We start from the raw sequence: 15266 nt of genomic DNA on the forward strand, positions 1-15266 counted from the left end.
TTTATTATTTTACAGTAAATGTAAACAGCTGAGCTCTGACGTCGGGCAAAATGCCTTGCTAACACTGCCCTGAAAAACAAAAGGATTTAAGCAGCCTTGTTGGTACTAGACACTTGGTTTTGTTTGGACCTGAAGCATTTCCTGTCAACACTGCTTCCTGCTCTTAAGCTGTGACTCTTTGATCCTGTGGGGTCAAAGGTCAGAGGAGCACTGCTGTGGAGGTCTAAGCAGTCTTTGTTGTTCATAGAAAGCACAATCCTCTGAATCAATTTGCTGGCCATTTGAAAGAATGCAGCTTTAGTGCTTTCAGACAGGGACATTACATTGTTTATATATTTCATTGATAACCTATAGTTATCGTTTATAGTCACCACCTATACAACAGCATGGAATAACTAACTGAATCCTTAGTTACAAGGTTTCTTGGTTTGTTAAAGATCCAACAGCTGACAGTGAGATTAAATAAATTAAAGTAAATTAGTCCAAAATTCTCACTAATTACTCTTTCCAAAGGGGTTTGAACCTTTTCTAGTTAATCTCAGGTCACACCGACGCAGATCTTTACAGATGGAAAGTTTTCAAGTAACACATGAAATTAGAACTTTTCACTTCAGACACTGTGGAGCACACTTCCTGTTATTTTAACTTTTCTAACTCTCACATTTAAACCAGCTCTTCCAGCCCAAACACAACAGTGATATATGTTATTTGTGATATACTGTTCATGTTGTTATTGTGGTTTTTTTTGTAGCTCTGTCTGTTTGGGTGGCTAAGTACAGTACACAGTATAACACTGATGTTACTTACTCCAGAAATTAGTACGCCGCTAATCTGAAGAGTGTGCTGCGTCGTGCAAAACTTCCACATTGTTCATAAAAATGATCAAAGAATCCCATAATCCCGTGGACCGGACCCTCAGCAGCTCCGGCGTCAGTGCTGGCGTCTGTACTGCGCTCTGATTTGTGTTGAATCAGGTGCAGAGCTGACGAGTGTTTGGACTTGAGCTCAGTGTTGTTACTGGGCTTTTTCTTTTTTTGGTTCAGCACCTCTGATCTGAACCGCGGGGAGTCTCGCTTTTCCGGGCTCACTATTCTTAGTCTGTCGTAATCCTGGACACACAAACAGACTGCAGACTAACACCTGAGGAAACTCAGCTCAGAAGTTGCCTAGTTTCTGTCTGCAGGTTTTTGTTTGTTTCAGAAAAGCAGAAGAATTAATGACTCAGACTGTCTCAGAATCTGTAACTTTGAAGCATATTTCTGGAAATTCAGTTAAACTTTATTTCTCGTGCTACTTTAACACATGGACGTGGGATCTCTGGGGGTGTCCTAGTTGTCTCACACCGTGACGTTAGCAGACGATCCTTTGGGTTCTGTGGGTTGCAGGTTGGAGCTGCAGATGCTAAATCCGATCGGGATGTGGGGAGGTTGGAGGCTGCTTTAGGTACTTTCCTTTGTCCCTCGAGCAGTTTTTGTGGATACGTCGTCCCGGTGAACGAGGCCACTGAGCGGTGTGTCCGGTCTGAAACAAAAGACACTTTCAAAGTTTCAAGTAACTTTCAACTTTAAACTTTGTGTGACCAAAGTTTACTGTGATTGTGGTAGACATTATGCACACACTTCTGCGGCTTCAGGAACCACCACATGTGTGCAAACTTGAGCTGTGTAGACAAACATTAGAAATAGAAATGGAACAAAACACATCCAGGCTTTATAATCCTATATGCATATAAAAGATTTCATTCAGTTTAAGCATCCACAGACAGTGAAGCATTGAGAGAAAAGTTAAGAAACTGGAAAGCAGAAGACCACATGAGAGAAATTTAAAACGCCTCCCTAATATGGTGGAGATCCCGCCTGTGCTGTTTTGAGCTCTCAGGGTATAAACACAGAACTGCTGAGTGTCGTTCCCAGGACAGCAGATCCTCTGGCTCCGGCGGGTTTCTGTGGATCGGCTTTGATCTTCAGCATCTTCACATCTCAGCTGGATTCACATGCGGGAAGTTTGGAGCTGGATCAGCACCTTGGGGTTTTTTTTTTTTTGGTCATTGAGCTGCTCCTGTTCTTGGTGTAGCTGAGGGCATTATTACACCGAAAGAGACCAATGCCATCGGGGAATGCCTTTTTTGTTATATTAAGGCACGGAGTGCTGACCTCAGGGATGTTTACAGTAATGAGGCAGTCTACTGTTTGTCATTCACAAAACGCTGAATTATTGTTACTAATTACGTTAATTTATTATTATTCCACCAATCAAAACACAGGTGGCGAGCCTGAACAGTAGTCATGTATGCGCATGCACGCACACACCCATCATACACACTGGATTAGTGGTGATCGTGAAGCTGAGTTTGGTCAGGGTGTGTGGGTGTGTGTGTGGGTGTGTGAGTGAATGTGGGTTTGTGTGTCCCTTTAAACCTTTTAGCCGAGTTCTAAAGTAGCTTAGCAGGTTGTGCTCCATGGTGCAGCCTGCAGTGGAGCAGTCGTTGTTGTTGTTGCCGTATTGTGGACATCAGCGATGGCTTGCTGCGCTCACAGTCACCTCCTGAGCTTTTGGATGTTTCCTCACATGCTGAAGACAGAAGTTAGGAGTGGATTATTAGCAGAAGCGCTGTAACATTAAACAAGAAGAGTGATTTTAAGCTTCTGTCGCTCCAAGTGCTCCAAGCTCAAATCTCAGCGTTCTGTCTCACCATGATCCTGCCTTCATGACTGGTCGTGGTGTTACCTGGTCACGCTGAGCGATGGGACCTTTCTTGGCTTCCTGAGGGCAGCAGGACGGCCGGGCGGCGGTTTACCGGAGGGGGGCTGAGGGCTGCCCTCATGAGGCGCCCAAAAACCCCTCCGATTAAGAAGGGGAGCTTGGTGAGTCAAACAGGACCAGCGCTGGCATGTAGGCTGATTGTGTAACTTTTTTGATGAATGGGCTTATGACGCTGCCTGGCTCACTGGCTAATAGGCTGTCCAGACACGTAATGAAGGATAAGTAAGCAGACGAGATCCCTCCAGTCACTTCCTAATCTGTTAGGACTGGGCATTGGTCATTTTTGTGCAATATTATGCTCTTTAGAGTCCAGCTCTTTCATTTTTAGGTAAAACTTTACTTTGAATGGATTGTAGTATTGTGATTGGCTCTGTAGTAAGATGTCAAAGGTCAGAAGCTTCTGATGATCTTACAGAGGAAGTTTCTGTAAATGATGTGCACTGATAAGAGTTACAGAGATCTTTATAAATAAATCTGACCTTTATTACTCAGTTTCACCTTCTTGGAGTTTAGGATGATTTTCATGAGTCGGCAGCGTATCTGTGAGGTCATCGGGTGGGGACGTGGCTTTCCATTTCAGGTGAACTATGAATTAAGTGAGGGCAAGAGGCCGTTCTCCATTGATCACCTGAAAGTGCTGTTGCTATTAAAGTGATGCAGCGGGCGGAGAGGTCATCTGCAAATCGCTTTCTGATTGCCAGAACTGCAAAAGTGACCAATCCATTTGTTGGGCAAGCACACAAGCGAGACCGTAGTAGTAAATCTGGATTAAAGCGCTGGGGTAGAAAGCGCATCAGTGAGGGTGGGGTGTGTTTTTTAGTGTGTGTTGCATTTAGTTTGTGGAGATTTTGTGACAGGCTCAAAAAGACAGCATGTAGGCTCGTTTTAACAGTAACAGCAGTTAACTGGTCTCACCGCCGAAGGAGGAACATTTCAGGAAATCTGATTGCAGTCGTTTGTTTTGTCCCGTCACGTTAGCATCAGCAAAATGAGAGAAACCAGAGGCTGCAGAGATTTAACAGCACAGAACATCTCAAATAACCACTATGAAAATAAATGAAATCGAGGCTAATTGGTTCACGTAATTATCGGAATAGTTAAACTACTTTAATTGGCTGTAATTTCCTCAAACATTCCACATTTCAGATGGAAACGCCCACAAGTGACGCAGCTCAGCGCGCACCGACCACAAGAAACACCGAGGGGGTGTCAGCCCGCCTGGTTTGATTTGATCACACGGCCCCACAACCTCAGACCGACCTGATTTTGGGAGATTAAAGTGATGACAAGAACAGTTTTATGGAGTGTCTTCACACAGGATAGGAAATGTTTTACTTGAATTTACTTACCCGTCGTCATCAGCTACAGACGGGATGTTACTGTTGTTAGGCCCCACGTAACAGTTTGTCCTCTAGAAATGGCAACATTTTCCTCACCGCGTGCTGCAGTTCATGTCTCCATAACTCATGAGCAGGGAAAGAGACAGAAGAAAGGTGCAAATAAAAAACTTTGCTCTAAGAAAAAAAAAAATTGACCAAAATTACCAAGAAGACATTTCAGACGGGACGAGCAGTCCAACGACCTTTGTCTTTCACAAAATCTGGAAGGTAATTTCAGGAGTAATTTTTACAGATGACAAACATGCGACTCCTGCAGTTATTACAAAATATTAGAAGGCTCTCCCGACGTGTAGAAGCTGCCGTCACGATGTCGGCAGACTCATTTGAATAATCTTCACACAGACAAACGGTAGTCTGAGGCAACCTTTTAGCTTCCTGAGAGCAAGCGTTCCAGGTACCTCAGATGGGAAAAACAGCTGTAGTTTGAGAAGCGCTGGGTTCAGTAAAGCCTCAGCTGCCACATTTTGGTGACTACATAATACACACACAATCCTTGTTTTCTGTGTGCATATTAAATAAGCACAATTTAACTGAAATACCGATCTTTGACCAGGCTTACTGTTTCCCTTTTGTTTCCACACTTTATGCTAAGCTGAGTCAAAATAGCCTGTATTCAGTTCAATTCAGATTTACTTACATAGCATCAAATCTCAACAGCAGCTGCTTCGAGGTGCTTTATATTTTAAGTTTAAGACCTTACAGTAAAGGAGAGAAAACCCCAAAAGCACTTGACGACAGTGTGAAGGAAAAACACGTTAACAGGAAGAAGTCTCCAGCAGAACAAAGCTCGGGGGGGGGGCAGCCATCTGCCGTGACCCGCTGAGGGGGAATATGCTGCATATGTATGACATTGCTGTCTAACTCAAGCATAGAGCAAAGTTTATTTTCCAAAGTGTCAGATGTGCCTAACAGGACAGTTTATAAAGTTACTCAGCAGCTTCTTTTTTATGTTGTTTTGGAGAACCAGTCTCTGAAAGTTCTCTGTGCCAGGGTCTGTCAGAGGTCACCTGTTCCTCTCTGCTGTGCAGTCATGGGTACGTACACTATGTGAAAGTGACATTGTGGTGCTGGCACAGCTTTCTGTCACTGATACCAGCCTTAAAGGACCATGGGAAAATGCTCTGAAAGTGCGTCTCACAGGTCTTTAAATCTCCGGTGAACTTCTGTCCTGCAGTGCAGCGAGTTCGGCACATTCCCGAGCCCCGTGCTCTTTTTTTTTTTTCCTGCTGTTTTACTTTCCAGTTTCATATCTTTTCCCTCCACACATCTTTTTTTTTTAATGCTGTTTTAATTCATTTTTCCCTGTTTGTTTTCCTGCTCTCTCTCCTCTGTCGCTGATCGGCGTTGCTGCTTAGATCTTTCAGGTGCAGAAGGTAGGTTTGCTCTTCCTCATTTCCACCTTGTACGTTGTTCGATTTCGAGCACCGTTGTGTAATTATCCTCGGCGTGTGCTTCGGATTGTGCCCTAATAAAATATGGAACTCATTATCTGTTTTGCCTTGCCCTCGTTTCTCGCCTCTCCTCAGAAATACTATGGCTTGAACACCAAACCAGACGACCGGGTGGACAGCAAATGGGGCGATATTGAACAGTGGATGGTAGAGTTTCTGTGCTGTGATGACTAACTGATCTGCATGTGTTTTCGTTTGTTGGAGGCTTTTTCTGTGTGCGTTTGACTTCGCTGTAATTCCTGTTAAGCCTTTTTTTTAGAAAATAACAGATTATCAGGAATCAAAGCTTGGCCATTAATGATAATCCACTTATTCAAAGAGCAGGGTGCCCGTTTGGCTTTGAATCAGCGTGACCATCTGCCCCGTTGGTGTGAGACTGCATGGGATTTACTGCATTGAACTCACTGCTTAGGTTTACTCTGTATGACTTTCCAGATCATTAGAAGGGTTTGGCACAGCGACGAGGAGACTCGGGAGTGTGTGACAGTTATGGTTTGACTAATTGTGAAGTGTTTTAACTGCATAATTTAAGATTTTATACAGTAGTTTTGTGTCAAGAGTATTACAGAGTGTCAGTTTTGGACAGTGTTGGTGAGTGGATGAAACTAACTGTGTGTGTCAGTGTTGTGCCAGCGTGATTACAGTTTGACAGTTGTGGTTTTAAGGTATGCATGGATGGATTCAGGTAATAAAGGTGATGGGATTCGATAGCGTTTAATCAAATCTGAACCCAAATGCTGTGATTTGTTTAGTAGAATCGAGAGCTGTTATAACAAAGTGTGTGTTTTTCTTATTTCACTCAGCCCTCTACCCAAACCCCACAGATTTTACGGTTTTAGAGAGATTTCCACATTTTATAGTACTGTACAGGTCTCAAATGCACCGTACCTGAGAATCTCCATCGGCGTCTGTCGCTGAACACGAGAAAAAGGAGTGAGGCTCTATTTTTGTGGTGCTGTCCAGCCCTGAAGAACCACATAAGTGAGCCATTCCCACCTCGTGCACGTTTCTTTGGGCACTTTCTCAATCTGAATTGGCTGAATGCACAAAATCTTCCCAAAAAAAACAGTCAGCATTGATCTTCAGCCAATCAGCCACAGCCGATATGTTCTACTCCTCACCTTAACTCGTTTACCTTCCTGTGCTGCAGAAGCTAAAGTGAAAACAGCAGTGCTGATTATATGAAATCTGATTTATTACCTTTCCAATATGAACTGCATCCACAATGCCCTTGGCATTAAAGTATTTGCCCTCAGATATTTTAAAGAAGATAATATCAAAATATGCTTGTTTTTCCTTTATTGGTTCCTGTAGAGTCATAAAGACACTTTAACAAACATGAAAGTGGATTCAAATTTGAGCCGGCTATCAGAACCCATCACTAATGTGTACATGTGGTCATTCCTGTCTAATAATTTGCCCAAACTTAAAGCAGATTTGAATCATTTTAAAGTGTTTAAAGTGTTTGTTTTTGGCTGCAATGATGTCTTGGCCTTTGAAGGCATTTAGTAGCTCAGGTGACACTTTTCTCTCTCGTCCATCTGTCTTGTTGATTTCTGACGTCACCTCTACCTTTGCACCCATCCATCCTTTCCCTCCTCCACCTTCACCCCTCCCCTCCCTCATCCAGGAAGACAGTGAGAGGTACTCACGTCCTTCACGGCTTCACATGGTTTGTAGTCCTCTCTCCATTTCCACCTCTTCATGCTCTTCCTCTGTATTTTGTCTTTTAATGTGAAAAACTCAGTGCTGGGAGAAAACAGCTGGGAGGAACTAAGTTATGAGTTAAATGTGTCTTTAGGTTGGTTCATCCAGTGTTTTTTTTTTTTTTTTTTTTTTTACCTGAAGAGTCAAAGAGAGCAGCCTTTACTCGAAACAGGCTCGTGCTCTGACAGCTCTCTGTTGTATTCATTTGAGTAGAGCGCTGAAGGAAGCTTTGGTGAATTTTAGACGAGGTTTGTTTCTGTCCTTAAGGTCACACAGAAAACTGACTGGAGCCGTGTGTGTCTGCAGCTCGAGGCCTCCTGTCACACTCCGATGTTTTGGAGCCTCTGCAGATGTAAGTCGTTGCATTCTCCAAACCCTAACCATCCATTTCACTCTCTCGCCCTCTCACGCAGCTCTCAGACGACGATGAGCGGATGTCAGTGGGAAGCCGAGGCAGCGTCAGGGTCAGTATCACTCAAACAGCTCATGTAATTTATAAAAAAAAAAAACCCACAAAGCTCCTTTATTTTCCCCTCTGTCATCCTTTTTGCCTTTTCCTTCACAAAAACAGACCCTGTCCTCTTGATGCGGAGGCAGAGTGTCAGTCCTTGATAATTTAGCGAGCTGGTGTCAATGTTGTGTGTTTTTACACAGTCGGATCTTGATGCAGTTGGAGCTTATGGGCGAGGGGTGAGAGCTGGCAGTGTGTGATCACTGGGTGGATGAATTTGAACTCCTTTTCCAGGAGATTTGATGTGAAATGTACTTTTTTTTTTTTTTTTTTTACTAACAGCTGGTTTGAGGGTTTGTGTAAGAACCGAAATAATAAAGCAAAGCATGTTTGTGTGCCGCATGTTTAGTTATAACGCACAGATTAGGTTGTATAATCTGCTTTCTCTATCCACTGCATACCTGCTGATCAGATTCTTGAATAAACTTGTACAAAATGTAGGAAATGATGCATAAACTCTGAAAAAGGTGTGATTTGTAGGTGATTGGAGGCGTCCTCCATGCACAGCAGCTGGAGTCGAAGCTCGTTAAGCTTCTCGGGCTTGTAAAACTTCCAGAATATTCAAACTCCATGTCAGTTCCCTGGAAGTCTTTTTACCATTATCAATCATTAACCTCCCACAACAGTTTCCTGAGCAGCAGCTCACTGAGGGCTGAGCTCTTGTTTGTGCTTTTGTGAGGGAACTTTGATTACCTTGGAATCTGTTAGGGAGCGATGTTTCTCCAACCAAAACACAGTCTGCACTATTTTAGGCTGTTAGTGCAGCTTATTCCTGTGCTTTGTAATTGTGGAAAAATTCTTCTTACTAATCATTCTGGTGGGCATATGAGATCCCGGATATTTGGCTGAGCCGGTTCATTGGCTGAATCCGTTTTTAGTGTGCCACTAATTGCTGTCTGTTCAGTGTGGAGAGTCGTTTGTGCGTGCATGTCCAGTGTGCTGTTGTTTCTGCACTCGTGAGAAACCGTTCGTCCGAACATCTCAGTGTTACGCTTCTCTGCTCTGTTTCTCTTCACTCTCAAGGGCTCCTCCTCACATAAGAAGTCAAAGAAAAAGAAGAAGCATAAGTACAAAGACAGAGATGTATGTAGATGCTCAACCTGCCGCACACACGGCCCAGACAGAAACGGTATCTGCGTGTCTCATTCTGATTCTTTATTCACAGAAAAACAGCTGTGACGACGAGTACAGCGTCATATCTGACAGGGTCAGTAGTTGTGTGTGTGTGTGTGTGTGTGTGTGTGTGTGTGTGTGTGTGTGTGTGTGTGTGTGTGTGTGTGTGTGTGTGTGTGTGTGTGTCGAACTGACTGTAGCACTCAAACTGGGGGAAAAGGAAATTATTATTTCTATTAAAATATCAGAAGAAAGGTTCATAAGCATCTGCTCCTCTTTCTGTCAGAGCTCAAGACTCAGCGATGAAGGCAGAGCGTCTCGCTCCTCCAGGCTAGACCTCACGGTGCGTGTCGGCCGACTCTGATCCATATCATCAAACAGCCGTATGCTGGGACAATAAGAGATTTGCTTTTGCTTTTGGTTTGATGAAGCAGCTTCACCTGCTCTGGCTTAGAGCTGGTTTGGGGACAAACTGCAGAGGCAGATTGAGCTGATATGGGGGTGTGGCTAAAATAGGATGACACATGTTGCTACAGTGTTTTAGTCATTTCAGTGATCTGCACAATTTGCAGTCAACAGGAAAAATAATCTTTTAAATTTTGCTGATTCCCCTTCAAGACAGTCTGCATGTTCACCTTTGGACCACTTCCAGTGCTGTGGCAGTTTTTGTAAATTGTCTGATTCTGACCTGCATGTGAGTTCAGATGGACCTCAATCAAACATAGTGACCTGACCTTCATGTTGGGGATCATCACTGCTGTAAGGACTGACCATGACCCAGAGAGCAAACAGCAGTTTTCAGTGTGAGAGTCCAAAGAGTCACAGCTCAAAGCAGCACAACATGCATGTGGAAAATCAGGAGTTTTTTGGCCAGACCTACACATCTTTGATCACCACCCACCCTACACACCAGATTTGGCTTCTTCCATCTTCATGAAATTCATGTTAAAGCGGTTGCTGTTTTGACATCCTCAAAAACTGAGATTCTTAGTGCAGGTGGTGAGAACAGGGCTTCCAGGGAGTGATGCACTCAAAGTGCTCCTGAGCTGAAGGAGGAGATGACCTCGAAGGGGAAATTGGATCTTTTCTTGCAAATAAAATTGCTTAGTATACTTAATTTATCTTTGAAGGATACCATATTAGTGCTCCACATGTAGAAAAGCGTGGGCAGCAATAAGCCGAAGATGAAAATCTGAACTAAACCAAGATAAAAATGAGTGTAGTCAGACTGAAGTAGTGATTCAAACATCCCACGAGGAGCTGCTGATCTTCACAGTGTGAAAGCTGGAAGGATCATTTGGCTCGTTCGGATGACGAGTAAACTGGAAGTATTTCAGAATAATCGAATTATTACACAAACCTGTGGTAAAAAGAGACCCCCCCCCCTTCTTTTTCTTATTCCTCCCCTCTTAAACAGAAAAAAGAACTATAAATACCCTTAATTATTAAGTTAAACTATATTAATTATATTGGCCACACCTGTAAGAGAAACGTTAGCTTTCATTAAGCTGACGGTTGTTTGCTTTATTTTGAAGAGCATGCGTTGAGATTTAAAGGTTTGTGCTGTCAGGATGGAGGTGATGTGAGCTGAGGTTTTGCTGAGCAGTGTTTGATGTTCTCACCTGTGCCTCCCGCCTCTCAGAGCTCCAGACTGAACGATGACAGCCGGCTGTCTCGTGTCTCCCGATCAGACCTGCAGCTGGTGGGTGGCTCTGCACGCCGTCCCCTCCCTGCCCGAACTTATGACTAATAACCAAAGCAGCTGCTGCTGCTGAAATTATTTTAACTGAAATATTTGAACTGAGGTGTGTTGTGTGTGTGGGTTAACCGGCTCTGTCACTCACTGGTGCATGTTTAGTTGTTGAATTTCCTGTTGTGGTCTTCAAGTCTGGCTCTTTGTGTTTTTGATGCATTTTTGCAGCTGTGAGATTGTCTTTGAATTAAAAACAAGTTTCAAACATGACTGTCATATTTTTTGCAGGAAGGACACATAAAGAGTTGTTATACTGTGCAAAACTCTTGAGCCACCCTTCATGTCTTTATATGTTGCAAAGAAAATGTTAAATCGGTGCAGTGATTTATTAAAATATGCAAATATACATGGAAATACAGCAGAAACAGGGTTTGTGCAGTTCTAATGAGCCTGACAGTCGGTGTTTGGTGTGATCACCTTCATCCTTCAGCACAGCCTGAACTCTGTGAGGCAGCTTCCTCTCATTTCTTTAAGCAGTCTTCAGGAACAGTTCTCCAGGCTTCTTGAAGGACATCCAAAGCTCTTCTTTGCCTTTTGTTCTGTTCTCCATCAGGATGATCCCACACTGCTTCAATCATGTTGGGGTCCAGGCTCTGAGGAGGCCAATCCATGACTGATAATGATTGATGTTTGGCACAGATCCCTGTTTCCCTTCCTTAAGAATGGCTTCTTGACAGCCGCCACTTAGACCATTTCTGATGAAGCTTCAGTGAACAGTACATGGATCAGCTGAAGGTCCAGGTCCATCTCTCAGGTCCTGTTTCAGGTTTTTGCTAGATTTTTTTTTCCTGTTTCTTGAGGACTTTCAGAGACTGTTCATCTGCTGTAGACAGATTTTTTAGCCTGACACTTCTTCTTTTGTCCAGGTTCCTCAAATATTTTAAGAACACACTGCACACCGTGCTTAGAGATGCCAGGTTTTTGGTTAATAGCTCTTTGGGAATCATCTTATTGGTGCGGAAATGCTATTTTATGCTGTCAAACTGTTATCTTTGCCATTTTCCGTAGAGTCAACTAAAGAAATGGGAACAAATGATGTGTTTCTGTGACAGGCTGCTAATAACAAATTGGCCCTTTGCTAAGTTGTCTGTTACGTGTAGACACAACACTAGTTCATCCCTTGAGTTAGGAGCATTTTTATGCAGAATGAAAAAGCGGCCAATGTCCAAAGAAAACTTCCAGAAAGCCTGAATGAGACCACTTTAAAATATCTGGCTCCTCGGAAGCAAAATATGAAGAAAGCTCAAGACTTTTGCACAGTACTGTAGTTCAAAGTGAAGATGCATTTGTGTGATGAAGCCATGAAGTAAGTGTGTGTGTGTGTGTTTTGCTTCACATTTATAGGCTCACACTGTATAGCCGCTCACACACTGCTGCACTCTTCTTAAATGCTGCATCAGCATTTTAGCAGAGCGTTGTGACCTTCTGAGCCTCCTGTCGGTTTTCCTCACTCGTCTCGCTCTTATCTCTGCTCATCACTCTCGCTCTCCTCCTCATTTCAGGCCTCTTACGCTTCTTCTGACTTGTACAGCCTCAACGGTTTGTCCTCTTCCAGAAACCCGGCTTCAGCTTTCAATGGTTACCAGGTCTGTATGCAGACGAAAGCCAGACCACCAGAGACACACACACAGATTTCTGCTGCTTCATCTTTCATGGTGGGGGCAAAAAGACAGCAGAGCTTAAAGTTAAATCGTTATTTATTCATTTCTCATGCAAACATCGTTGTTTCTTCCTGCTTCGTCCCTTCCTGCAGTTCTACAGGTCACTCAGTCAGTTCAGCCAGCAGCTCTATCGTAGGGTTGGTTCATTTCAGCTCACCTTTTCCCCTCCGCACCTCCCCCTCACCAGACACCTGCACTTCTTCACACCAGCATGAGTAACTGCAACTGAGCTTGTTCATCTCAAGAGCAAAATATTTAAGTTAAAGTTTTCCTCACACAGTAAACTCACAGCGCACAGTTTGAATCGGGCACTGAAGGCAGCTGTCAGGTTTTTTTTTCCCCCACTGAGCAGAAAAGCATCGAATAGCATTTGAATGATAGAAAGCTTCTCGTCTGTTCACACTGCTGAGACCCTCAGCTGACCCTGTGTGTGTGTGTGTGTGTGTGTGTGTGTGTGTGTGTGTGTGTGTGTGTGTGTGCAGAGCTCCTTATATGAAGACAGTGGGTCACGACGAGGCATCAGCGCCAGCTCTCATGTAAGATTTTGTTGGACTTGTGGCATGTGTGTGTGTGTGTTTGCCAGTGTGATGGATACGTGTGTGACTTAACTGACTCGTGCAGACGTGGTCTGGATCGATGTTACTAACAGTCTCTCAAAAGGAGCGTGAACAGCAGCGGTGGGCGAGCCAGTGGTTGTAAATCATCCACAGTCGTAGTTTGGTGAACGATCTGCTTCTTAAAATGATTCATGTATAAATTGCATATTTGTTATTTTATTGTTTGTTTCTATGGTCAGTAATAATTAACATGAACACACACAACAGCTTTTATAGTTAATTTATAGTTAATTTGCAACACAGAGTAACACATACTGAGTTAGTAAGAAACTCAAGCTAAGCACATTGATTAAAACTCAGAGTTTAAAAATCTGGAGCCAGACAGAAAGTACGAGGTGCAAACAGGTGCAGTGAAGAAGCGTAAGACAGGAAGCTGGAGATTATTTACAACTTCAGGACTGATTCAGCTTAAAATCATTACATTCAGGATGCAGTTTGAGTTTGGTGATGGTTTATGTAGTGGGACCTTCTGTTGGACACTTCTACACACTGCTGAGCCTAAACTCCCTGCGAACCTGATGATGTAAGAATTTACAATGTCTTTATCAGCTTCCTGCCCTAAATTAGTATTATTTTATTGTTTATCACCATAAGAGGCTTGATCACGGTAAGCATGGAGCTTCTTACAGCATGAGGTGTTTTAAATAAGTCTGAAGTTATGAAGACGTCATTTTGATGATGCTCAGAGGGCGTTCTGCACATCTCGGACACGACACGCTGAACCAAGGACAGCAGCCAGTGGACACGCAGGAAGGAAGTGCGCGGTCAGATCTTTCAGAATAAAATCAGTGAGGCTGTGGTTCAGATTGTGGGTCGTGATTTGACCCCAGGACTTTGTCATATAGTCTCTCTGTCTGAATTACCCACCCTGTGTCCACAGTTTCCATCTGACTCTGAATCTGTGGTGAAATAAAGCTGTGGACCATTTTTGTTTGTCTGCTTGCTGCATGACAGATGTGTTTGTGAATGTTATGGTAAAGCCAAAGAAGGCTAAATGCACGTTATATACTAAAGGCACCACGTGAGTGTGTGCATGGTAGTTGGAGACAGAAACATGACAGTATTTTCTCTCTGCAGCCTTTAGAGTACACTAGTTATCGCAGCTCCGGCTCCAGAGCCTCCAGCAGGGCCGGGTCAGCCCGCACCAGCCCAGTGGTGAGCCTCTCCTCCCCCAGATACCCTCCTCCCCGTCCTGGGGTTTGAAATGAATTAGCCTGCATGTGATTTGGACATACCACTGAATGACATGATGCTTTGTTTGAACCTTCTGCCATCAGGACTGCAACATTTAGCTCATGATTCACTGTTTGCAGGAATTAGATGATAAAATATGCCGTGTTCACCTTAGGTGTGTTCAGACCAGCTCACAGCACTCACTTTAGTTTACTGCTCCACTCTGTGTGTGAGGAGGTGCACTCACAGTGAGGCTGAGCAGGGAGAGTAATGCAGTGTGTTTGCAGTAATGACTTCACACTGAGCTGAAAAATGTTTTGTTTCCTAACCCATAGAAACAGAAAAGAAAAGCTGTCTTATCAGGACTGGGAAAGGAGGACTGGTGCATTTCTACCAGCTCTCTATCACCAGTGTGACCTTCGGTCCATTTTTAGGTGTTGGTGATAAAGTGTCAAGTGAATATTTTGCCAGAGCTGAGACATTTATCATTCTTCCTGCACTTGAACTATGCTGAGTGTTTGTTCTGCAGATGTCTGCAGCATGAAAGCATTTCACTGCTCTGTGTGGAGCGTATAAACAGGTAATTCCTGGTGAACCTGAACAGCATAGTTGCAGAAAGGATGTCATTACACTTTGATGCCTAAAGTGCAGGTTAGGTCCACAGCCTGTGGCTGTCAGTGCTGGTCACTGAGGTTTGGATGAGCTGCAGAGCAGTCTGGGATCATCTGTCTCCAGCCTGCAGCTGCACAGAGGACCCTCAGTGAAGCTTATTAGTGACAAAAACAGTCCCACAAATGTTCCTCTTTTAAATTAGTGTCAGCTAACTTATCAGCTACATCTTTGTGAAGCAGTGTGCTGCAGGATGTGCAAGTTGTATAATAAATATTTGTTTTTATACTTCAGGCATTTAAAAAAAACCAGACTGCTGAATTACCTGCTTTTCTTTCTTAGTTTGCGTTCTGTCAGTGGACAGCAGAGTGTGTTTTTGGTATTGGGCCTCATGTGATGATGTCATGTCATGTGATGAATGACCTTTGCAGCACTGATAATTTGTGATCATATTCTTCTGTCTAATCCCCTGATGTGTTTTTTTTTTTTTTAATGAATACTTCTAAGT

At 43.5% G+C, this 15266-nt stretch overlaps 1 protein-coding gene and 1 long non-coding RNA gene across 9 annotated transcripts in view; one reads left to right on the forward strand and one right to left on the reverse strand.

Annotated features, from left to right (window-relative positions):
* lrrfip1a (leucine rich repeat (in FLII) interacting protein 1a) overlaps positions 1-15266 on the forward strand; it is a 45396-nt gene that overhangs the window by 16959 nt on the left and 13171 nt on the right. For 4 of the 8 annotated variants that reach the window (XM_030757525.1, XM_030757528.1, XM_030757526.1 and 1 more), the window contains exons 3-6: positions 5519-5536; positions 5690-5761; positions 7245-7286; positions 7735-7785. In XM_030757525.1, the coding sequence (XP_030613385.1) occupies positions 5519-5536; positions 5690-5761; positions 7245-7286; positions 7735-7785 (183 nt within the window). Of the gene's footprint in view, positions 1-2737; positions 2865-5518; positions 5537-5689; positions 5762-7244; positions 7287-7734; positions 7786-7975; positions 8012-8855; positions 8916-8997; positions 9040-9231; positions 9289-10587; positions 10648-12200; positions 12285-12451; positions 12497-12841; positions 12896-14053; positions 14132-15266 lie in introns of those variants that run through there. The other 4 variants (XM_030757527.1, XM_030757531.1, XM_030757532.1 and 1 more) reach the window with 3 other exon arrangements.
* Positions 37-2847, reverse strand: LOC115800275 (uncharacterized). The gene is made up of 3 exons (XR_004021650.1): positions 2693-2847; positions 2418-2571; positions 37-1521 (listed from the first exon to the last, which is right to left on the reverse strand). It is a non-coding gene; the product is annotated as an uncharacterized LOC115800275 (long non-coding RNA).

This window comes from Archocentrus centrarchus, chromosome 21 (assembly GCF_007364275.1).
Source record: "Archocentrus centrarchus isolate MPI-CPG fArcCen1 chromosome 21, fArcCen1, whole genome shotgun sequence".
NCBI classification, from domain to species: Eukaryota; Metazoa; Chordata; class Actinopteri; order Cichliformes; family Cichlidae; genus Archocentrus; species Archocentrus centrarchus.